Genomic DNA, 23,633 nt, shown 5'->3' on the forward strand with positions numbered 1-23,633 from the left:
TATTTGTATCTTATTTTGGGCGGGTAATATAAACTGTTTAAAAAAGATGTTTACTACTTTTAAATGTATTGTGCCAGTAATGCAAGACGGACAACTCCAGTATAGCTTAACAGTCACCACTAGGAGCTAGGCCGTGTGTAGGTTGTGTACAGGCGTAAGGAACCCCCATCATCTTTCTGCTCTTCAGGAAGTTTTCTCTGACTGACGTTCAGTTGTCTGATATATTTATGGAGATTTCTGTGCTGACAGATGTATAGTTTTTATTGTAACTTTCCTTTACTGAATATGAAGTCCAATAGCATGCTACGACAGGTGTTTTTAAAGGGGCATTAAGCGTATCCACCTTGTAAAGACTATGACTGCAAACACAAACGTTGTATTGGTGACGCATTGTTGCATTCTGTGGAAGGATAATGATCAATTGGAGATTTTTTTTTTGTCTGTATAAAGTAAAAGAGGGAAACGTGTGCCATATGAATCACTGGTTGTCATGACAATGCAGGTTCCTCTGACTTGAAATGTGTTGTTTATCGTTTCGTGGGATTGTCACTGAGCTTTGTTTTTTGACAGTTTTGCTGTGATTCGGGAGCCATTTTTTTAAGGGTGGGTGGGAGGAGAAGAGGGTTATGGGGAACTATGTTATTATAAGCTTTTTAAAAAAAAAGTCTTATTCAGTTTGCTCTAATTAATTGATGTCAGTGTTTTCTCTTTAGAAGCACCTTTCCCTCTCATTAACAGACTGACTTTAATTCTCCCTCCTCATTTGTCATCAATAAACTTGCTTTCCCTGTAACATGTTCCCCAGGTAAGTTAAGACTAGAGCCAGAGATGTGAAGTCAAACCTGCCGTTGAAGGTGAAGACATGTTTTAATAAAACATCGCCTGTGTTGAACGTGTGTTTTCAATGACAATCGCAATACATTACATCACTCTTTTTAACTGTGACGTTGCACTCGAGTCCATCTTTGACTTTCTTGATTCCACACCGATGTGTGCAGTTCAAGGAGTGGAGTGCATTCAAGTGTTTTTCATGGTTATTGAGGCCAAGCCGACACATTTAAGCTCCAACATCACCGCAGAATATGTGACTGGTTCCTACAAAGCCTTTAATAAAGTCAACCATGCTTAGTCGATTGCTCTCTGTTCCTTTTCTTCATGACGATGCTTGGTTCGATTGATTTCCATTTTCAGCCCGTTCAAGCTTCGTGCCTCTTACGAAACACTGACACAAAGCATTTCGCTGAATTCACACAATCTGGGTTTTCAAAAATAATAAATGAGCCCTGACATTTTATTGATGCACAACCACTGTATGTCATTTGCAAGTTTTCAAATAGTTGGATTAGAATGAAAAATGCCCCAAATGCTGTGAAAATCCAGCCCCAACTCAAAGCTACGTCAGCAAACATAAATTCATTAGGTCATCAACACAGACCAATTTTAAACACCTTTATTATGAATGCAACTAACAATGATTGTCCTATTAATGATAAATCTTTCAATCACTTCCTGAATTGATCAGTTTATTGTTTTGTCTGCAACGTGGCACAAAATAGTGGAAATAGTTTCCCGGAGCCCAAAGTGACCTCTTCAAATTGTTTTTGTTCAACCAACATATCAAAAGATATTGAAATGTTAGAACACTTAGAAAACCCGTGGATATGCAAATTTAAGGCTGGAACTAGTTCATAATTTTGCTTTTTTGCATAACTTTACCATTTAATAATATATAATATAATGATTAAGATGATGCCAGCAGCTTAATGTATGAAACTGCTTTTATTTTTTAAAAAGCATGATCCCAAAAAGCTGTGAATTATGCAAATAATTCATGTTAATTTTGACATGGAAGCAATCTTAGAAAGGTAGCACCCACTTAGAGAGGGAGGACATTTCAGGCGTAGTCCACATGAAATGGTGAATTTGATAAGCATATATCCCACTAGAAACTATATTTAAATCTTGAGTACATTTTAGTCTTTGAGCTCCTCTCTGCCTGGGCCAAATGTTATCTGAGCCAGTTTGTTGTACGTCTCAAAGTCCCGGGAGCTTAGGTAGGTGCCGAAAAACAGCTGCAGCACCAGTACCGCCCCCATTTTCTTCAGGATCGGTCTGGAGAGGTCCACCCAGTGCCGGAGCGCATTGCCCTTCACTGGCATCGGTGCTGTGCTGTACATGGTTGCAAGCCCGATATTCATAGGTAAGGCCAGGAGGATGGGGTACACCCCTCCACCAAGCAAACCTGCGAGGGCCCCTCGCATCAGGACACAGGTGGGGCAGTTGAGGTCACCGGACAGCAGGGGAGCGGACACTGCTACCTTGTACATGGCGTACGTCGTCAGGAAGGGCAGCACGGCCATCGGCAGGCCTGAGGCGATGGGCGCCTGTGTGACATGCAGAGCTCTGCGATACAAGCTGTTGGCTATCAGCCCTGCAAAGCTACCATTTCCCCCCAGATACAGGGCTCCATAGTCGAAGAATTTCTGATCAACCTCGGGAAGTTTCTTGAAATTCTTCAGCAGCATTTCAGTAATCACAGCTCTAGAGAGCCGGTCCCCAGAGGCACCGCCGTTCTGGGTATTTTCCGACATCTTCGGGATTAATGTTTAAAAAGAAACCCACAATGTTCACTGCTCTGTAGTTGGATATCCTTGTTGGGTTAGGTTGTCTTCAATGTGGAAGCAGGGCGCAGACATGTCTTACCCACAATTCTTAGCGCACAGTGTGTGGGTTTTATTACCCTGCGTACAGCCTCTCGGGCGAAGCTGCGACTACGCACTACGCCAGAGATCTTCAACGGGGGGTCGGGGACAGCCAGGCGGTCCTCAGAGTTACTGCAGGGGCCGGCCAAATAATCTTTCTATAATCTAATAATCTTTTTTTTTTTGTCTGAAAACATACATTAATATGAATTCAAAGTATTATTGGCAACAAAAAAAATATTTAAGAAATAAAAATATGTTTACAGTGATGAAAGGCTTACTGGCAAGGTAGCCATGCACAGATACAAGTGAGCTGAATGATTCAACGTGCCTTCTAAATGTATGTTTAATATTATCAAGTGATATATAAATATAAGAATATGTTAATAATGATCATTGTCATATCTTAGTTTTGTACTACGCACCATAAGAGATGTCTTTAGGCTTTAGGCCACCCGAGCTGTGTGACCAAATTTAATATGCAACTCAACTAAATACAATAATTGTAGTAGGGGTCACTGCTTCATCTCCCTTTGGGTCCTTGGTCTAAGAAACGTCAAAGACCCCAGTACTACACCATTTCCAATATGGTGGGTTAATAATTCTTCACATATTCCTTTAAAAATACACTAGTAAGTACAAGCATCTGTCTAATACACAATATGACATTATAGGGAAGCTTCAAATAAAAAGCATGGGCGAGGAAAGAAACGCCTAAAACGATGCATACTTCATCCAATAATGAGCTTTTTCATATGTCAGATTCAGGTGGGGCTTTTTTCTGCTAAAGTAACACAGTCAACATATGTATTATTTCCCAACATGCAGGCAGTTAAAGAAACATGATAGGCCCAGTTAAATTAATATGATAAAGATTATGTTGAACAGAAGAAGACAGGGGGTCAGAATGGAAAAAAATATACAATATTTGTGAAAACTGTGAGGGGAGCTTTGTGACCTACAAAGAATATGTATATATATGTGTGTGTGTGTGTGTGTGTGTGTGTGCGTGTGTGTGTGTGTGTGTGTGTGCGTGTGTGTGTGTAGTAGTAGCCTAGTAGTAGGTAAACATAAACATCTGGTTTAAAAAAATGTAATTCTAACAAAGAAGATTTATTACAACTTCTTAACGATCCCAAATATTCAGCAGATTAAATTGACATCATTAATTTGATCATTATTTTAGCAAAATACTATATCCATAAAATGATTTGGCTTAATAAACGATACTCTCCTTTTATATTGTTACAGATTCCGATTTTAAATCATATTTGACCATTATGGAAAACTTAAAAATCAAAAATAATAAATTGGCAAAAACTATTAGATTATTTAGGCATTTCAAATGTACTTCCTTACATTATCCGGCCCCATATGTTTTTGTTATTCTTCATTCCTTTTCTCATGTTCTTCATGTTCTTCCGTCTTTTTCCATTTTAATTGATGTCATCACGTATGAAAATGTTTTTTAGAATCTGCCATGATAGAAACTTCCTTTGCCTCTAATATAACTCTCCTCCTCTTTAGTGCTTGTGTACACATACTGGACTGGTTTGACACGGCCACATTTGTATTGCCTTTGAACTGCTTGGCCTCAGCACCTATGATTTCCTCAAGGAAAACAACTTCCAGCCTTTCAGCGTAGAACACATCAGACACATGGCATACCAAATCATTCGGGCTGTGCAATGTGAGTAATTGACGCGTGTGTATGCAGAAAATACAGTGTGTAAATAAATTAAAAACATCTTGATTTAAAAGGTATGCGGCCTTCTCTTTCAGTTCTGCATAAGAACAAGCTGACTCACACAGATCTGAAGCCAGAGAACATCCTCTTCATTAATTCAGACTATGATATGGAGTACAACCCTGAAATGGTAATTGTCCTAAATATTTATCCATCCAACCAAAAATAATAAATTGGCAAAAGCTATTAGATTATTTCGGCATTTCAAATGTACTTCCTTACATTATCAAGGCCCATATGTTTTTGTTATTCTTCATTCTTTTTTCTCATGCTCTTCATGTTCTACTGTCTTTTTCCATTTTAATTGATGTTATTATTATTTCTACATTTAGGAATGCATTCTGGGTATTGTGTTTAACTCTGAAAATTGTGGAAAAGTAATGTTTATCATGGAATCTTTTCAATAATATATATATATCTATAAAAGATTGTACCTGAGAGGATGAGCCCAGGAAAACCCAACCCCGGGTTCAAAAGCGTGGGCGTTGTGTTTGTTGCGTCACGACATTTGTTAAACAACGTCCCGTCGGATTCTGAGGGAAGCTCGCCATCTTTGAAGACGACCAGTCGGAGGCTTTTTTTTAGTTTTCTTTGTTCATATATTTATACAAAAGCGAGAAACATACTCTTTTTAATCTCATATTTGTTAAAGACAGGTAAGACCAAGTGTCGGCTCATAGCCAATCGCCACTTTATTCTGTTCCCTACGGTTTAACGACAGGTTAGCTAACGTTAGCCAGTTAGCTCCTCAGAACGTCGACGTGTGGCCAACATGGCGGACGCTGAACTGGCTAATTAAGTTAGCTTTGTGGCGAGCTGCGACCATTCATCTTTGCTGCTATTATTAGTATGTCGGCTGGGGCACCGCTTTGTTCAGCTGTAGTATTCAACCTTTAGAAGTTGCTACGTTACAGTAGAATGCCTTCATTAAATGTAACTATAAAAGTTAGGCTGACTGATGTAACGTTAATGTAGCCTAACCGTAATGGTGGCTACTTATATAACAGTTACAGGGAATGTGTCACCAGTCGGTCGCTGGTGTTATCCCTATCCGGACGGTTCTGGTCTGCCGCATTTTCCGGTCTTTTCGTGTTGCTCTTACTGGGTGCTCGCTACCGTAGTGAAGGCATACTTAATTTACATATTTACAAGAATCTAGTTTCATATTTGTATATGGATATTTACATGTCAAGTTAGTGTTTGAAAGTGACGTTTTTTAGAGAAAGCAGGAAGAACGTTTAGGCGACGCTCAGCCTGAGCGGCTCAGCTGGTGGTTTACATTAAAAGTAGAAATTAAGAAGACTTTACGGTTTATTTTGGAGTTGTTTTAGCACGCCATTTTATTGTGAAGTACCGGAGTATGGTCCTGGATGTTTTTACAACATCGATGCTAATTTAGACGACTAGCAGCTCCCAGTGTTTACGGCGAGGGCTGTCCGACTAGGGCCCAGAGGAGCACACGGCTAATTCACCAGTGTTAGCGTCCTGTTGACCACTATTGTTAAAACAAAGCTAATCTAGGCCGTTAAAACAATATTTGGTTACAAAGATATGGTGTTAGACTTGAGTTTAACGCCATTAAATTAACTAAAAACATTACATCGTAATTAATATCCATAGGTTAAACTGAAAGTTTGATAGAATTTAGCCAAAAACTGTCCGACTGGTGACACAGTTCCGCTAGTACTGTAGCGTGCACAAGGCTCGAGAGGCCTTTGGCACGAGATCAAGATAACAGCCGACGACTTTCTGCTTTATTCACCTGTAACCAGTCGATTGGTCTGTTTGTTGGCTGTTTTTTTAAATTGTGTTTTACTGTCACTTCGGTATTATATTTTGTGTTTTGCATCTGTTTTTGATGATATTTTTATTTGGCCTGTCCTCTATTGCTGCTGTAAATGTCCCCCCTGTAGGACTAATACAGGATTATTGTATTTTATATGTATAGCTCTTGCATGTATTGCATTGCACATGATCTAAGGTATTTGTTTGCATACCGCGTACGTTACAAAATTTACATGGATAGGTTTTTAGAACTGCAACCAAAGATAATTTTCGTGGTTGATTTGTTGAGCAGATTTATTAGTTTCTCGTTTGATTTACAATTTGTAAACAACAGGAAAATACCCATTACTCGCCCACTTGACAAGATTTTCAAATTGTGTGGTTTGTCCAAAAAAAAAGGCATATATATTTTTTTTTTCAGTGATTCATACAAGAGAGAAGCTATACTTTCTCAGATGCAAAGCTGAAGCCTGCGAATGTTTGACTTTTTTCCTCACGGTAAATGACGAGTCACCGATTAACAAAACTCTTGCTGATTAAATTGAAGTTATTAACCCTTTACTCTTACTAATTTTAGCTGGCTGCAGCCGCATATAGAACTTAATACTGAGTATTTTACGTTGGGGGAGGGGTGTCTCCAGAAACGTAGTCCATGGCTACAAATACACTGCAATTATTGATAAATTAAATAATTTAATGTATTTTAGGATTCAGTGGAACTTGACTTGTTTTTCCATGTCTTTCAGATGCGCCACTCAAAGCGGATGCGCTCCCCAGGTGTCTGGCTCGACGAATATAGCTGGGAAGAGAGAATGGAGTGTCGTAAGCGAAGGAAACATGAGTCACACAGCAGCGAAAGAGAAAATAAGTCCAGAAGAACTCACCTTCACTATAAGACATATGATGGGTAAATAACATTTAGCAGTATTTTTTTTTGTAAAGTATTTACTCAAATTCCAAGAACTTTTAGCGGGTTTTGCTTTTTAACGGTACATATTTTATTCTGGGTGAACAATATATCACCAAGATTATGTAACTAATTTATAATTATTATCATCATTATTATTATTTACCACGGTGCATAATCAGGGGAAATTGTTGGCGAACCTTTGATGAATATCAGGATGTAGCGATATCTTGTGTCTTCCACTTGGTCCTTGGCAGAAATGGCAGAAGAAGGCATTTATACTGTAGACCCCAACTCTTAAAGCTGTATAACTTGCAGTGATTGTTTTCACAATGGCAATTCAGATAAGCTTTTTAAAATGAATAATTTTGTCCTAATTGATAACATAGTCAATTTGTAACTTTAGTATCCACTGTTGAAGTTATGTGCATTGTTAATGTCTTTCAATTCTGGCTTTTTGTGGACAGATATGATGGCCCATGGGGTTACATTATGTTTCCACCTCCTACTCTAATTTTAATTCTGTAGGGAGGCAGATTTCCTTCTGGAAGACAACTGACACCAGCAGGGTGCCAGGGCCCTAGGGGTTTCTTGATCTTTTTTAAGTGCTTAGGTGCTAACATGGCCTGCTGGATGGGTGTGCTGGAAGTGACCCAGCATTCTAAGTAAATACAACCTTAATGAGCAAACATTAGGATGCAAAACAGCAGGGCATATATAAGGAACTGTTAGAAGGTTATATTATTTTTTTTACAGAATCAATAAACAAATTTATCTTGAGGTTTGTTGATTCTCAGTATTTCATATTGGCAGAAATGGTACCACATAAGGGTTTACTTAATGCACACTGAGATCTGCAGGTTCAGAATCATCAGATAGTATTACACACATCAGGCTGTTCTTAAAAGCTTTCAGCAACTTTCAATGCCTCACACTTTAACTTTGCCAATGTGGCTCTCTGTAAGGATGCACAAGTTGAGGCATACTTTGGATTGCCAAGGAGTCAGCTGTATAAATGTTAAAATTTCCCAAATGTTTGACATTTATAGGGGCATTTGCATACCCATGTTAGTAGTTTTTGCAAAGCGACAAACTTTTTAAAATGCTTTCTGAACTTCAGCCTATCGTTAATCAGGATGATTGATGTTTGGTTGCTAATTACAAATGTTACATAAAAGGCTCTGGGGATAGAGTGTCAAGCAACAGCCGGACCATTAGCACCATCATGTACAGCCTTCATTTGAGAGTGTTATCACAGACAAGGACCTGGGCTCTTCTGACCTGAACTACACTTTCTTGTCCTTGTTTTTAATTTGTCATATTTTTTCATTTGACTGTAGGCACTACTTGGAGACCCGCAATTTGAACCATAGGCTGGACTCTCGGGAAGGAACCACCCATGACCACAGTTACGGCATGGCCTGTGAGGAGGACGGCCGTGAAGGCACCTGCAAGGACAGAGGCCGTGACTGGCACCACTACAGCAAGTCATCCGGGCGTAGTGGACGGAGTGGTCGCAGCAGGCGAAGCAGCCACAGGCACAGAGACAGAAGGCGCAAACGTAGCCACTCTCGCCACAAGTCCTCCACGGTAAGGGAATCTCTTTCTCCCCTCTACTCCCCTCTCCTGTCTTTGCCACCAAATCGGTGTTTAGCCAATGCTTAACACCTATCTCTTTGTCTCTCTGTGTCCCACTCCTCACTTTAAGCATGATTTCCAGTAATTACAAGCTAGGGACTTTGGGGGGCTCAGGAAGTAAGGGATTGTGAGTGTTTATAGATTTGCTAGAGAAAAGTGGACCCAGTATTTGTGCTGAAATCTTAGTAGGCAGTTATGGGACGTGATAGTTAAGAATTAAGTTTCGGAAGAGTTACAAAGAACTACATGTCGATAGACTGTAATCAATCAGTTTTTTTTCTGTACTACTCTGAGAAAGTCTCTCATCTGAAAATCTTGTTGCCATGTTTTTCTTCTGTAACACACACTATGTGGTGGCTGGCGCCCAATTTCTCTGACGGGGCTGAATTTGAATTTGCTGCTCCGTCCATTCGCCTGGCGGTGTTACTGAACGGGCCGAATCTATCCACCCCTACACCTCCCCCCCTTGGCCTGGTTGAATGAATGACGATGTCGCATTGTGGTGGCCTGGTGCTGGCTGACTGATGGGTTATTGATGTGATGGCGGATTGCGGCGGTTCCGGTGCAGAGGAGGAGCCAACAGCGCAGGAGCAGGAAAAGATCCAGGAGTGTTGAGGATGATGGCGAGGGTCACCTCATCTATCACAGTGGAGACATGCTGAGAGCGAGATGTATAGAATATATACCTTTTTATTTCTACTGTTGTCACACTTTGTCTCTCTCACTCTCTAGTTGTCTGGTTATTTTCAATCAATAATTTATAGGCTGAAATATATGGGCCAATAGACTTATTTTTTTTGGTTAAATACTTCTTGTCAGTGTAACATTATTGGCATTTAGTTTTATTCCAGTGTTCAGAAGTCTGTTTTTAGTAGTGTAGTTAATGCAACATCAGGCAGTGCACCAGTCAGAGGGCAGTGTTTTAATTTGTCAGTGCTGTGTTTCTAACTTCAACTCTCTATTTTCTGTAGATGAGGTTGTGTGTACTCTGGGAGAGGGTGCCTTTGGGAAGGTCGTTGAATGCATTGATCACTCAAAGTAAGAAAATATTCGTTACAGCTCAGCGTTTGAAAGAATGAATTCTTTCTCCCACATTTGATGTTAAAACTAATCATATTGTGTGCTTCTAGTGATGGAGCTCGAGTGGCTCTGAAGATCATTAAAAACATAGACCGCTACCGTGAGGCAGCTATGTCTGAGGTAGAGGTGCTTGAACAGTTGAAGTCCCTCGATTCTGAGAAGAGATAGTAAGTCAATCCATTGTAACTTCACACCATAAAAAACCTGATCGCCTTGTCATCGCGTATGAAAATATTTTTTAGAATCTGCCATGATAGAAACTTCCTTTGCCTCTAATATAACTCTCCTCCTCTTTAGTGCTTGTGTACACATACTGGACTGGTTTGACTACCACGGCCACATTTGTATTGCCTTTGAACTGCTTGGCCTCAGCACCTATGATTTCCTCAAAGAAAACAACTTCCAGCCTTTCAGCGTAGAACACATCAGACACATGGCATACCAGATCATTCGGGCTGTGCAATGTAAGTAATTGACGCGTGTGTATGCAGAAAATACAGTGTGTAAATAAATAAAAACATCTTGATTTAAAATGTATGCGGCCTTCTCTTTCAGTTCTGCATAAGAACAAGCTGACTCACACGGATCTGAAGCCGGAGAACATCCTCTTCATTAATTCAGACTATGATATGGAGTACAACCCTGAAATGGTAATTGTCCTAAATATTTATCCATCCAACCATACCTGCAGCTTTGGCTGAAATTCCAAATATTTTTGTTTGTGTTGGCAGCTGTGTAAGTAGCATGTTCATGGTCTTGTCCTCAGAAACGCGATGAACGAACTTTGAAGAACCCAGATGTGAAAATTGTGGACTTTGGTAATGCCACGTATGAACACGAGCACCATACCTCTGTGGTGTCGACGCGTCACTACCGTGCTCCTGAAGTCATTTTAGGTAGGTGGCTGTTGATAAGCTCTGCTCTGAAGCTTTAGACGGATCTTTCAGCGGTGACTTGTTATTAATTTAATATGTTCTCTTTAGATCTGGGCTGGGATCATTCCTGTGACGTCTGGAGTGTAGGCTGCATACTCATTGAGTACTACCTTGGATCTACTCTCTTCCAGGTGGGTGGCAGTAGAGAGCGTAATGATATTAATACTGTGTTATTTACCATGGCACTTGACGAGATGTGTTAAATTATTTTCTCCTTCAGACTCACGACAGTAAGGAGCACCTTGCTATGATGGAGAGAGTCCTTGGCCCCATTCCCACACACCTCCTGCAGAAAACTAAGTACGTGGACCATTAACTGGTCTGTTTGCTTTTCTGAGAAAAGCATTGTGAAGAAGGCCACACACTCTTAGGCCACATAAACATTGATTTTTAACTCTTTTATAGACACTTCCTAATCATTGTGTGTTTTACAGGAAACGGCGGTATGTTCATCGGTCCAAGCTTGACTGGGATGTGCAAAGCTCTTCTGGGAGATATGTCAAGAAACACTGCAAACCTCTCAAGGTAAGAGGAGTTACTGGAGACAGCTGCATATAATCACTGTTGTACTCCAGTGCTTTAAGAATCAAAAAAAGATCAATTCATCTCATTAATTAGAGGCTTTGTAATTCATTAATCACATATCAATATTTTACTTAAGAAGCAACATTTTTCATTTAAATGGATTTTTGTATATGACTTGAATATACACAACAATGAGTTTAAACAACAAAATGTGTTTATTTTTTTCAGTGAGCACTAACGTTTTGTAAACCTTTACATCTGAAACACAGAAATATTTAGAAATAATATCCATGGCATAAAATAAACAGTTTAACCTAGAGTGCTTTTCAAAAACACAGAAACAATAATGATCCATTGACTAATAGTCCCTTCTAGGAGCATTGTCTGTACTAATGTTAGCTGCAACATGTTTGGTGTTGAGTTGGGAGTGGAGGCTTAAGAGCTCCGGTGGAAGACGAATTATATCTTGCACAATTTGTACCGAACCGTGTTTTCACTTGGTCGTTTTTTAGAACTCAAATAACCGCCCAGTGCATCAGTATTACGGGCCTGGCAGGAACTTGTGCAATGAACTTGTTATTTTTTCTATAATTAATTATTTAATCATAATTGACGCGCTAACCAGCCCTAGATAGATGTGTATATATAGTTTTTTCCAGCTGCAACATTGTACATAGCCTGAAACTTCACAATAGGGTTATGGATAATGTAGTTTTAGAAGTTGGCATCCCCTTGGGTTCCCTTCAATAAAAAGTCATTGGGATTTTTCCATTGCAACAACATTTTATATTACTTGTACACATTTTGTTCACCAAGATAATCTTCACAAATAAACAGCACTTTTATGGGGTTTTTTAAGCGTAAAGGCAATTGGCAGAAGTAAAAAGCTAACGTTTGGCTATGAGCAAGCTACCCACTAACTTCCAACGGATTTCACTTGTACAGCGTGATGACATTTGTAGTCTCATTTATCTAGCAATCACCTTTTTAAGATGTGTACAAGTTTAAAAATGTACAATCAGTGAGTGGGTTTTTGGTTAGATACCTTAAATGAGGTATGTAGTTAACAAAGGCTTAAGATATTTTCATGTTCTGTTCTATGAAATAAAATCAGCCATTACTCAATGCTGAATTTTGAAGCTTGTGTCTTCACAGTGGCTGCTAACAAGTTGCTTGGTGAGACTACAAATTTTATCACGGCGTACAAGCAAGATCAGTTGGTAACTGGCGGGTGGTGTAGTTAATTTATAGCCTAATATTGTTGGTTTTTTTTTACTTGTGGTGACTGCATTTATCAAAACCTATTTTCTGCTATAATCCAATGGGAAAATCCTGTTGGCAGATAGACATAATTCAGCCATTTAATATAGAACTGCACTAAAAATGGAGAGCATTAGATTAATTGTGAAATATCTTACAATTGTCCTTCCTTTCCCATCAGAATTACCTGCTGTCTAAGGGCGAAGACCACACCCAGCTGTTTGACCTGATAGAGAAGATGATGGAGTATGACCCAGCTAAGCGCCTCAGTCTGGAGCAGGCCCTCCGACATCCCTTCTTCTCCTGCTACCACAAGAGCAGCAGCAGAAGAAGCCGTAGCAGTAGCAGCAAAAAAGACTGAACTCCTGAACCTGTAAACCTCTGACCTGTAACCTCGGTCAGGGCCGGGCTGTCACAATGACATTTATCATTGAACAGTGCCAGCCTCTACTTCCTGTCTCTCCAGGAGAGGTGTGCCTTAACTGACTGTATCAGTCCTCTGCCCCGCTCTGCTGTGTTCTGTCTTAAGCTAGTGTGTTTCCCTACTCTCTCTCATCAACACGTGTTTTCATCTTTGGCATGTTTTGATGTAATGAATCTCCCCAATTAATTTCTATTTGTTTGCCATTGTAGTTCACTGGTGGATCTGATTTTTATTCATGAGTAGTCCAATGATGTCCATGTTCTTCTCTGCATTGTCAAGTGGGTGACGGGTAATGTAATGTTGCTTTATCCTGCATCAGTCTCACCAGTTATAATTTATTCAGCACTGTAGGTGTTAAGAAAAAAAAAAGAAAGCTATTGCGGGCAGAAAATCCTTGTACATAGAATTTTTCAGTTTATTTTTTTCATTGACTGGTTACGTAACTTTTGCAGTATCATGTACTTGAATTCTCAATAAACGCAAATAGACGACAAAAGTGTGTGTGTGTGTGTGTGTGTACCGTGCCCTGATTGAGATGTTCAGTAGTTGGGTGCAGTAGCTGCATGAATCCACAGGATGGCAGTAAACTGCTTTCATATGACTGCCGAAGTCTGCCGTCTCAAGTAAGTAATCATCCCTGAATGTTTTCAGTGCACTTTACCCGGGATTGATCACCACCGGTTTAACACCGATCATTTCACCAAAAATGTGTTCGACAATGAAATTAATAAGATGTATCATACACATCGTTAACACATTACCTATCATTATCAGACTTTAAAATACAAAATGACTGTAGCCTACTTATTAGACTGTTCAGGCTGTTCGAAGTCCCTAAATCGAACGAAATGCTAGTGTAGTAATTATGTTGACAGTTATCCGCCTCATATACGTCCTTGTCCTGTCGAGGATCGACCATCTATAACATAATATGCGCACGACGCGTTCCCCATTGACAATATAGATTACCAGAATAGAAAACTGCATTGTCCATTACATGTTATGGAATGGGAATTTGACTTCGGCATTGTAATAAGGCGACAGTCAATTTAAAGTGACTCCAAAAGTGTTTTTATTTTTGTTTGTTCACAAATCCCATGCACGGGTATTTGGGAGTCTCATAAACAACAAAGTATTCTACAAATGTCCCAGTTATCACATGAACTATCACCAGTCACTGTTCTCCTTCCAGTCGATTACTGTGGGTTTGGGGGAAATGATGGTTAAAGATGACATTAGCTGTAGGGACCGATCGTCTTGAGTGATCTGAGAAGCCGGTCAAGCCAAACCCTCACAGCTGTCAATCTGCAGCCTCCCACGTGGTCAGCAGGGCGGGCGCATCTCAACCAGTTGAACGTGCAACTTTTAGAGAGGCAAACAATTGGAGCCATCGGTAGCTGCACTTGCACATCCGTGTAGGATACTCCCCAACAGGAAACAACGACCTGCAGTATTTAGAAGGCGCTTCTCTGGTTTCCCAGATCGCTCCCATCTGTGCCTTGCGTAAACCCGGTGTGCGTTGCTGCTGCCTCCTGTTCCAACACTAATTTAAGACGGCGCTTTGAACCCAGAGCGCAGTGTACCTACTGGAGTTGAGTGCTGAGTGTTCTTACTTCGTCCACGGAGCCTGATTAGATTTTTGGTCGCATAACTAAACCAACAAACAAGGCAATTTGGTTCTTTTCTGTTCATCAAGGGGACCTTGAAGCCGGATTTCAGCATGGATACAGCCAGCGACTCTATCGCGGAAAGTAAGCCGGTGTGTCAGTGTGCGCCCAAGTCCGCGGTCCAGAGGTGGCTTCCAGGGTTCCCGATCGCTCTGTGCTTGCTGATGTCCCTGAGCTCCATCACCGTGTGTCTTCTGATGAGCCTCAAGACCTACCAGCTGGAGCACCGACTGCAGATGGAGATGGACAAAGCTTCCATCTTCCACCCCCCGCACGGGGCTTGCCTAAACGAGGATGGGACCCTAATTCCAGAGCTGAGCACTTCAGTAGGGAGGCTCGTGGAAGAGGTAAAACCTACATGACGTCTATTGTCGTTGATAAATAGCCTACATACATTGTGTTTGTGAACCTCCGACTGACGCATTGCTCGTCTGTGCGTAAAATGTGCGTAATAGTAGGGAACATGCAGTGAGGGTGATAAACGCTCATACTTGGCACTTTTTTTGGTAATTGCACCGTAATCATCCCCCCAAAATCAGTCATTTTTTAAAAATGCATGAGCCTAGGGATAAACATTGCATGCAGCTGGCCAATTATTTCTCTGTTAAAGCTCTTGACATGACCACTGATAAGACACCAACCTATAATTGTATCAAATAGAAAATAAATTGAGGAAGCACCTTTCATTCTGGAGATTTATGTAATGGGAGCTATTAGTTTATTCCTATTCCATTCTCTGAAATTTGAAAAACGATTTCCACATTGTGAATATATATTTATGTTTAGGACTGAGAGTTTTTTCTTACTCTGGATTTTTTTTTCTGTGTGTCTGCAGAAAGTGGTGGTGCTTTTGCCGAAAATAAGGACAACTAGGGATGTTGGCCAAGAATGCTCCTGTCCTCCAGGTATGTCAATGCTCTTTGTAACATTACTTAGAAAAAACACACACAAACAAGACACTGAAAAGCTAGTACTCTGTCAGGTAAAAGTTACACTCCAGGTATGCCTGATTGCCTTTCTGCATGCCATGCTTTCTGCAGTACTTTAGGAGAGTATGTGTGCGTTTCTGTTTCTGTGTGGAGAGTTAAGCCAGTGCAGGGCCCATGCTGTGGCAGCAGGGCTCTACGCTCAGCGGGGATGGGGCGTCCAGCCTGAGCCCTGCAGCCTCGTTTCAGTGGGGGATGCTCACTTTACTAGAGGAAGGAGCCATGTGCCAGGATTGACCACGTTTGGCTTGCGTCCGTTCGTTGCAGGGCTTGTGATAGTTCCACAGGTGGAGAACAGTGTGTGATCCACATCATGTTACACACAGAGCCCTTTATGCCTGTGAATTAAAGAAAGAAAGCTTTTTTATTTTGCTGCTGTGATATTTGATGTGATGTATCCAGGTGACCAAGTGATCAGCTGTGTATTAAATAGTTTACATGGGCTACTTTACCTCACCTATGGAGAGGAAAGTTGTGGTTTATCGCGAGAGAAATCTGCTGGCTTACAACAACAGGATGTGTTTTATTGAAGCTTGCATTCAAGACATTCCAGTTCTTAAAGAATTGCAACTTTAGTGGAATCTCACCGAATATCTGCTTGCACACATTTTCTTCTTTTCAATATTTGTGTCAAGAAGTTACGACAGACTTTTTTTGATGTTATCTGAACCTTCGGGGGATTTCTCTCCTTCGCTCTTCTTTCTTCCTTTTTCTTTTTCTTTGTCTGAATAGCCCTGCAACAACAAGAACAGGTGAAAGCGTTCACAAGTGGAATTTTTGGCCCACTTTCAACACTTTCTGTGCTCCAGTCTGAAGTCTGCTGTGCCAGATAGTTTGCTGGCTCTGTCTGGCTGGTTAACCAAGGTTGTGCAGGTTTTTGTGCATCGGAGACAGCACAGCTAAAGCCACTGATGCTGTCAATGCTATTGGTAGTTTGTTACTGTAATTATACATCGAGTGCATTTCTACTAAGCATGGCTCAGTCGAATTATAATCAGAGTAAAAAGTTGCCTAATTAGGTCAAGCCTGCACTGCCTTTGCTGGGTACAGCACTTCCATTTGAATGTAGTTTCTCCATTAGATCATATTATTGTATCAGATGTTGCATCCCATTTTCCTGTCAATTTTGCTGCACTGCTGCATAATCAAGTGGTTTGGGCACTGAAATACAATCCCTCCACAACTATTCAGAAGTCTATTTAAAGTTCTCTCTTTCCAGTTTCTGGTCTTTAAATATGGTGTCTTTTTTGGTGAAACAAAAGGCTATTTTGTTTATTGCGGCTTTGATGCAACCGAATGCCTGTGAATATGTACTTCTTCACATCCCAATTCCCTGAATTGCTCAATTCAAACTTGTTAACTTTTCTCCATAAAATGTGTTTATTTCTACAGAGGTTATTTTCAGACCATAAACTTAGATTTGGAAAGTTTTTTTCCCCAGGTGCTTTGGGCTTAAGCAGCCACATGAGCTGGGTACTAACATACTGAGTGTGCATGTGTTTGTGCCAAGCACTGTATACAGTATGTCAAATATTTTCATCTACATTTTTCTGTGCCACGCCTAAATGTGTGCATCCCATCTGTGTCCTTGTAAGTGTACAGTGTGGTCATAGTCCCATATGGCTACTTGCAGTGTGTGTGTGTGTTTGTGTGTGTGTGTGTTTGTGTGTGGCTGAGTTTCTGTCCCCTTTGAGGGGCCGACAGAGGCACCTCTCTCAACACGATGCTGTAAGAAGAGAGCCTCCTCTCCCTTTAGCGCCAGCTCTTCTCACCTGAAACTTGAATCTCTCACCACCAGGATCACAGGCCAAGGTATTTGTGCCCGTATGTGTGTGTGTGAGACATACTGCCACACAGCATGAGCGGCATTTCTGCCATTAAAGCTATGCCCTCCGCATCAGGGTGCTCACCTTTCAGCATGCACGAAGACAGGGGCCCAACAGGTGGCAGCACCTCTGCAGCAGCATTGGAAATGATGTTGTTGAATTTGTCATTGGCACTTCTGACCGAACGACATCCTTTTAATGAAAAAAGGAAAGTATTTTGAAGGCAAAGTCCTCTGGTTTAGTCACTCCTGGCACAGCAGAGACACTGACTATAAATAGTATTTCCAACCAAGGGACATTAATCTCTTGCAGAGCCTTGGTCGAGGCAGCATTATGACACTTTTATGCTCACAGATACGGCACGGCCAGCAGTCGTTAAGGCTTAGGCAAACTGTGTCACAGAGTCCAACTCTGCTTACAAGCTTCAGGTGTTTGCAATTAACACCTGGCTGTTCCCTCCACAGACACACACTACGTATGCTCGCACACAAACCTGCACACACATTTGTTGCTTACCCATGAACACAACACCTTTATGGTGCCTTGGCTAATAAGAACCATGTGGGGGCTGTATGTGTCCTGTGTTGGGGGAGTGTATTGTCATCTCTGCAATTTGCATTTAAAGGCCGTTTAACAGGTCTGATAGCAGCTAGGGGGCACACAGTCAGCCCACACTTGGGCACAGGCCCAAAATTAAGTGCCAGCCAGAAACACCCATTAATGTAATGCACTCAGCGGTCACTGAGGACTGTGCAGCAGGAGATGGTGCTAAAACAACAGAGTCGCCACCCATTAATTTATTTAAAATAACATTTTGTGGGGATTTTGATGTTTTAAGGAATTTAACGTTTGCACAGCCTGTAACGTGATCGTAAATCTACAAACAATGCCTGTTACCTATGGAAAATAGAACCCCTTTTGGGATATGGCAGGGTTGATGAGACAGTGAGGATTTGCTGCTTTTCTTTAGCTTTAACTAAGTATCCTTGGAGTTTGGGCCGTTGGTCGCACAAAACAACCAATGAGAAGATGTGACATTTTTCTGTATTTCTGATATTTTATAGACTAAACAATCAAACGCTTTTTAATAAATTGCATCACATACAGTTCATGGTTCAATGTGTTTTAAGTTAAAGGTCTCATATTGTAGAAAGTGAGATTTCCACATCCCAATACACAGCCTGTATTCAGAAACTTTGTCCTTAAATGAGCCGTCAGGACTTTTGTACGGTTGTGAAGTCACAAATATACTATATATAGGTAGAAAATGCTGCTACAGCGCCGTTAGAGTCATTTCCTGGCTGCAATGATGGTGCAGAGTCTCAGAGAGCGCAGATGTGGAAGACCTGGAAACACTGACCAATCTGAGCAGACTTGAATTTTTTGGGAAGGAGTCGCTCACAAAAAGCGGCAGGCACTAAAACAGGGCAGTTCAGACAGAGGGTGAATACAGGTATATTAAGATAGACAGTAACAGAAAAATAATCTTCTTTTTTTTTAAAACAATATTCTAGTAGAAACCCAAAATACAAGTATGGACTTGAATATTAGCATAATAGGAAACCTTGGAAAACAGTGTCAAGTGTTCGTTTGTATTATAAGTCAGAAATGAGCGCCTTCAGTCAGTGTAGGGCATCTAGTTCTTTTGTGTTAGTGTATATGAGGGCAAGAGGTGGTCTGTGTGGCCAGATCAATTTCCGTCAGATAATGGAAACATAGCTCCCCCATATACGCATGTTTGGGTGTATTTGTACGACTGAGAGAGCATGCTCACTGCGGGGTTCCTTGACGCATTCAACATGTACGCGTACAGACACATGAATTCCTGCCTGCTTTCTGTGCAGGTACAGCTATTTTGTATTTATTGCAACTCCGAATTCCTACATATGTTGTGGGTTATGATTACACTACGACTGTCTGTCAGTGTAACATGTTGTGTGATGCCCCATCATCAGGCTGCTGGTGTCAACCACTCACTCAGGAGGCAGACGGTAGACTGAACACTCTCCCCAACCAGCTTCCTGCTTCCCCACCTGGAGGCGGAAACTGGGAAAGCCGGCTTTAGGGAGACCCACGATAGGTGCCAGCACCCCACAGGGCTGGATTTTATTTTTAAAGCCATATTAAACCCGACAGGAAGCTTGCAACTACCTATACAATCTATCGCCACAGGATGAATACATACAGTATAAGGTCCATTAATGACCATTTTAAAATAATAAACGCAGGAAATTTGTTTTCATGAGTGGTCTCGTTTTAGATTTGTTCCGCTATTGCTATGGGCTGTGTGTGTGTGTGTGTGTGTGTGTGTGTGTGTGTGTGTGTGTGTGTGTGTGTGTGTGTGTGTGTGTGTGTGTGTGTGTGTGTGTGTGTGTGTGTGTGTGTGTGTGTGTGTGTGTGTGTGTGTGTGTGTGTGTGTGTGTGTGTGTGTGTGTGTGTGTGTGTGTGTGTGTGTGTGTGTGTGTGTGTGTGTGTGTGTGTGTGTGTGTGTGTGTGTGTGTGTGTGTGTGTGCGCGCGTGGTGTGCACGTGTGTTTGTTTTGATGTCTGCAGACATGTGTTTTAGTGTGCGGCTCCCAGCGACTGACTGCATTGCTTCAAATCAGAGGCGTATGAAGTCCGTATGAGGGGGGGGTATCCTGTGGCAGAAAATCCAGGCAATCCTTTCATGATACTGCAAATTTCCAACCATGGGAGAAAATATACAATTTTGAAAAATACTTTCTACCCTGCTGCTGCACAGAATCAAGTGTACAGCAAATGTACAGAGTAGGTCTGTAGAATGTTTTCTACAGTGTAAATATTATTCCTGCTCCAGACAAAGATGTAGTCGTGTGGATATAGTTTCTTATTTGGTTGGTAATGCTCAATGTTGGGAAGGAAATAATAATAGCCGGATCCTTTCCCTCTCCCCTTCATCCTGCTCTCCTTACAGCCTGCTTTGTATTTAGCACTATATCACTACAGACCGTCATATGGACACAAGCTCTGCACAGCTGTGGGAGCATCGTGTCCTCAGGTTACTTCTATCTTTTACTTGACGTGTTTGTTATTCCCTCTGTCAGATCGACTAAAAATGAGTGACTCTTCTTGATATCTTTATATATTTGTAAGAGGATCTTGGGAGACTTGAGTGCGCTCAGTTTATTTGTAGAAGACGAGGGGAATGCTGCCTCTTGGATAGTTACAGATATTTTTTGGAGATGGTCGTGTTTGTAGCGTTGTAATTCAGGCTGCACTGAATATTTTTTAATTTCTAAGTAAGATATTCTTATATTTAGATTTAGAGTATGGATTATGTAGTGATTCAAGTCCTATATAGTTGCTCTATCTAGTCTGATAAATTGCCTTGTCTCACTCCTCTTCGGTCAGTCACAAAGATATTTTAGTCTGATCTTGAGAGTTAGGCCAGTCTTACACTAATTTTTGCTTTTTAGACTATTTTGAGCTAGCCATCCTGTCCCCAGACTAAATACAGACTAGAGCCATGTTATTCAGATGAATTTAGACATCTATCTAAAGTCTGAGTCTCAGTAGATGTAGAGTGCTGAGATTGGCCACTTCCGCTATCTCTGCTTTCTGTTTTGCAAGGGCACCATCTGCTTAGCTCTGTCCAAGATGATTGGGATTGGTTTCAAGAAATCAAAACAAGCCCAACCACTTTTTTACTCTTTCCCAGAATCATAAGCTGGTGACATGGCACAATGGAGATGGGTCTGGCAATGCAAGATTACACTGTGGATAATAAAGACTCCATGGTTTTCATTTACTTCCATACAACCAGGCTTTGAACTAAAAGCTGACCTATTATACTCTTTTTCGGTTTCGTACATGAATGTTGTGTTTCTATTAGAACATGTTGACATGCTTTTATGTTTAAAAAACACTATATTTTTCTCATACTGCTCATGGCTGCTGCACCTGTATTCATTCTCTGTCTAAGACGCTCTGTTGCAGTGTCTTTCTGTTTAAAGCCCCCTCCCGAGAAGCCCAGTCTGCTCTGATTGGTCAGCACTTCCTGGTCTCCGCTCCTCTATTCCGTTCTCTGTCTCCGTACTACAGCAGAGGACTGACGTATGTGTGTAGCTGTACTACTTTATTGGCGTGCCCGGTGTGCTTTTCCTGGAGCAAATTACCTTATTTGAAACCTTGCGAAGGCTTGATGTCAGACTGCAGAGAAAGTAGAAAATAATGTCCTGAGCGGATTTGTTCATGGGGTTTAAACTGGTTACCCATAAACACGTTTAAAAACTTTGGTTTTGTTTAGCATGAACATCCAACATTTTATATATATATATACCTAAATAAACGCATAATAGGGCCTCCTTTAAGAACAGCTGATGCAACACACACACAGACACAGACACACACACGCACACAGACACACACACACACACACACACACACACACACACACACACACACACACACACACACACACACACACACACACACACACACACACACACACACACACACACACACACACACACACACACACACACACACACACACACACACACACACACACACACACAGAGCCCTCCCCTCTCTGTCTCTCATCAGCCTCCTTATTAAAGTTAGCTTTGTGAAACCACACGGTTTAACAGCAAGGCCAACATTCTTCCTTTTGAAAAATAAACTGCTGGACACACGCCGGTCAGTCGGCAGTCCACGAAGGCCCACCAGGACCTCAGGAACACACAGAGGAGCAAAGGACCAGGTGCCAGGTAGTAAGGCTTGAGATGTGCACAATATCCACAACTGCCAAGGGGAACTCTCTGAACAGATATACTCATCCTGTAAACACAGATTGAAAACATTGCTGGATTGAATTATCTGTTGACATAACATCATATTAGCTGCGAGGTCATTAAAAGGGGGAAGTGATGTGGTGCGGATAAAAGAGGAAACACACATTTTAACTTATTTAAAGGATTTTGTATCCATGTGTTCGTATTTAAGCACCTTAGCTAGCAGGGGAAATTCCAACGATCCCCTGCTATTGAGCAACAGCCATGTAAGGGTCTGTTTATATTTACATCAGTGTCTTTCCGGGCAAGTCAGAGAAGTGCGGTAGTACTGAGTTCTTATGCATTTCATAGCTCCATACAGTGGTGCAAGGATGCAAAAGCAAGAACTATACTATTCACACCCTGAACATAAACATGACAAGTATTTCTTATTACTAAAAATATCCAAATTTGGCATTTAGGAGAAATATAATGCATAAACATTAAGTGTTAAATAGCAGTTTTACTACATTCACTTCTTATTTTTACCATCTTCACAACAACATTGCATTTTACTATACTTACTAAATAGATATTTAACAATTTATATCATTTCTTTGACATACACATGGCACCATGGGCTGCTTTCCACACAATAATGCTTTTGTGTAGTGCACAAGATTTCAAAACACTAGTTGTTTTCATTAGACCAGCACGCATCAAAAGCATCAAGTGATGTGTTCAACCACAGGGACATAATTCATTTCGTCAGCCTTTTATATATTTAAGAGCATTACCGCAGAATCATTCGTGGTGTTTCTAGAGCAAGAGAATCAGGAAACTTAACAGATGGCGTGGCAAGACAGAATTCTATTCAATTTAGAATATATGTCTATCTAGGACTTTCAATATGTCCATTATTATATATGCCGGTTTTTGAAGCTGTTATTGCCCAGAAACAGTCTACAGGCAGCAAAGGGCAACATTTCAACAAATTAGTGACTTAAGTAGCAGACAAAACAAACATGTTAACGTCACTTTTAAAGGCAAAAAAAGGGCATTGTCGGCCTTATCTATGTAGATGTTGAGTAAAATTAAGCAAAGGAGTTAAGAGCAATTGCATATTTGCTTCAAGTTTAAGAGAACACATCAGACACCACAAAATACTAGTAGTTTGGAGGTATTTTAGTAGTTTTGAAGTTGTTTTGTTTCATATTTTCCCCTTCATTCTTAAAGGCCCCATATACTGAATATACCTGTATTCATACTTCTGTCTCTTTAAGCGCCCCTCCTGAAAAAGCCAAGTCTGCTCTGATTGGTCAGTGTTGTTGGTGTTTCTGCACCGCCACAACCATATGGAAGTCCTGGCAACTTGTTTAAAGGTGCGGATTGAGCATTTTGATACTTTAACAGTATTCT

The 23,633-nt window shown here is 40.9% G+C and overlaps 3 protein-coding genes across 4 annotated transcripts in view; 2 read left to right on the forward strand and 1 right to left on the reverse strand.

Annotated features, from left to right (window-relative positions):
* Positions 1–1,968: 1,968 nt before the first annotated feature.
* On the reverse strand, positions 1,969–2,687 carry tmem126a (transmembrane protein 126A). The gene has a single exon (XM_083915292.1). The coding sequence runs from the start codon at positions 2,589–2,591 to the stop codon at positions 1,974–1,976; it is 618 nt and encodes a 205-aa protein (XP_083771418.1). The 5' UTR covers positions 2,592–2,687; the 3' UTR covers positions 1,969–1,973.
* Positions 2,688–4,969: 2,282 nt separating this feature from the next.
* On the forward strand, positions 4,970–13,493 carry LOC310948228 (dual specificity protein kinase CLK4-like). Of its 2 annotated transcripts, none has more exons than XM_083915276.1 (13): positions 4,970–5,105; positions 6,981–7,141; positions 8,482–8,731; positions 9,348–9,450; positions 9,751–9,817; positions 9,910–10,026; positions 10,157–10,323; positions 10,415–10,509; positions 10,626–10,755; positions 10,843–10,925; positions 11,015–11,094; positions 11,229–11,319; positions 12,761–13,493. In XM_083915276.1, exons 2-13 carry the CDS (start codon positions 6,981–6,983, stop codon positions 12,938–12,940), a joined length of 1,524 nt encoding a protein of 507 aa, XP_083771402.1. In that variant the 5' UTR covers positions 4,970–5,105; the 3' UTR covers positions 12,941–13,493. The 2 variants fall into 2 exon arrangements, with proteins under 2 accessions (XP_083771402.1, XP_083771403.1); XM_083915277.1 differs by lacking the exon at positions 4,970–5,105 and adding an exon at positions 6,679–6,732.
* A 918-nt stretch (positions 13,494–14,411) lies between these two features.
* LOC310948237 (uncharacterized protein) overlaps positions 14,412–23,633 on the forward strand; it is a 130,969-nt gene continuing 121,747 nt past the window's right edge. Inside the window, exons 1-2 of the mRNA XM_083915290.1 lie at positions 14,412–15,017; positions 15,506–15,575. Coding sequence (XP_083771416.1) covers positions 14,724–15,017; positions 15,506–15,575 — 364 coding nt within the window. The 5' untranslated portion in view covers positions 14,412–14,723. The remainder of the gene's footprint in view (positions 15,018–15,505; positions 15,576–23,633) is intronic.

This window comes from Echiichthys vipera (genome assembly GCF_963691815.1).
Source record: "Echiichthys vipera genome assembly, chromosome: 6".
Taxonomy (NCBI): Eukaryota; Metazoa; Chordata; class Actinopteri; order Perciformes; family Trachinidae; genus Echiichthys; species Echiichthys vipera.

What these genes read in the sequence shown, in the direction of transcription:
- tmem126a (XM_083915292.1), bottom strand. Translation starts at nt 2,591, where the DNA reads ATGTCGGAAAATACCCAGAACGGCGGTGCCTCTGGGGACCGGCTCTCT.
- LOC310948228 (XM_083915276.1), top strand. Translation starts at nt 6,981, where the DNA reads ATGCGCCACTCAAAGCGGATGCGCTCCCCAGGTGTCTGGCTCGACGAA. An exon ending in CACTATAAGACATATGATGG is followed by an intron (nt 7,142 to 8,481) that starts GTAAATAACATT and finishes ATTTGACTGTAG; the next exon opens with GCACTACTTGGAGACCCGCA. An exon ending in CACCTCCTGCAGAAAACTAA is followed by an intron (nt 11,095 to 11,228) that starts GTACGTGGACCA and finishes TGTGTTTTACAG; the next exon opens with GAAACGGCGGTATGTTCATC.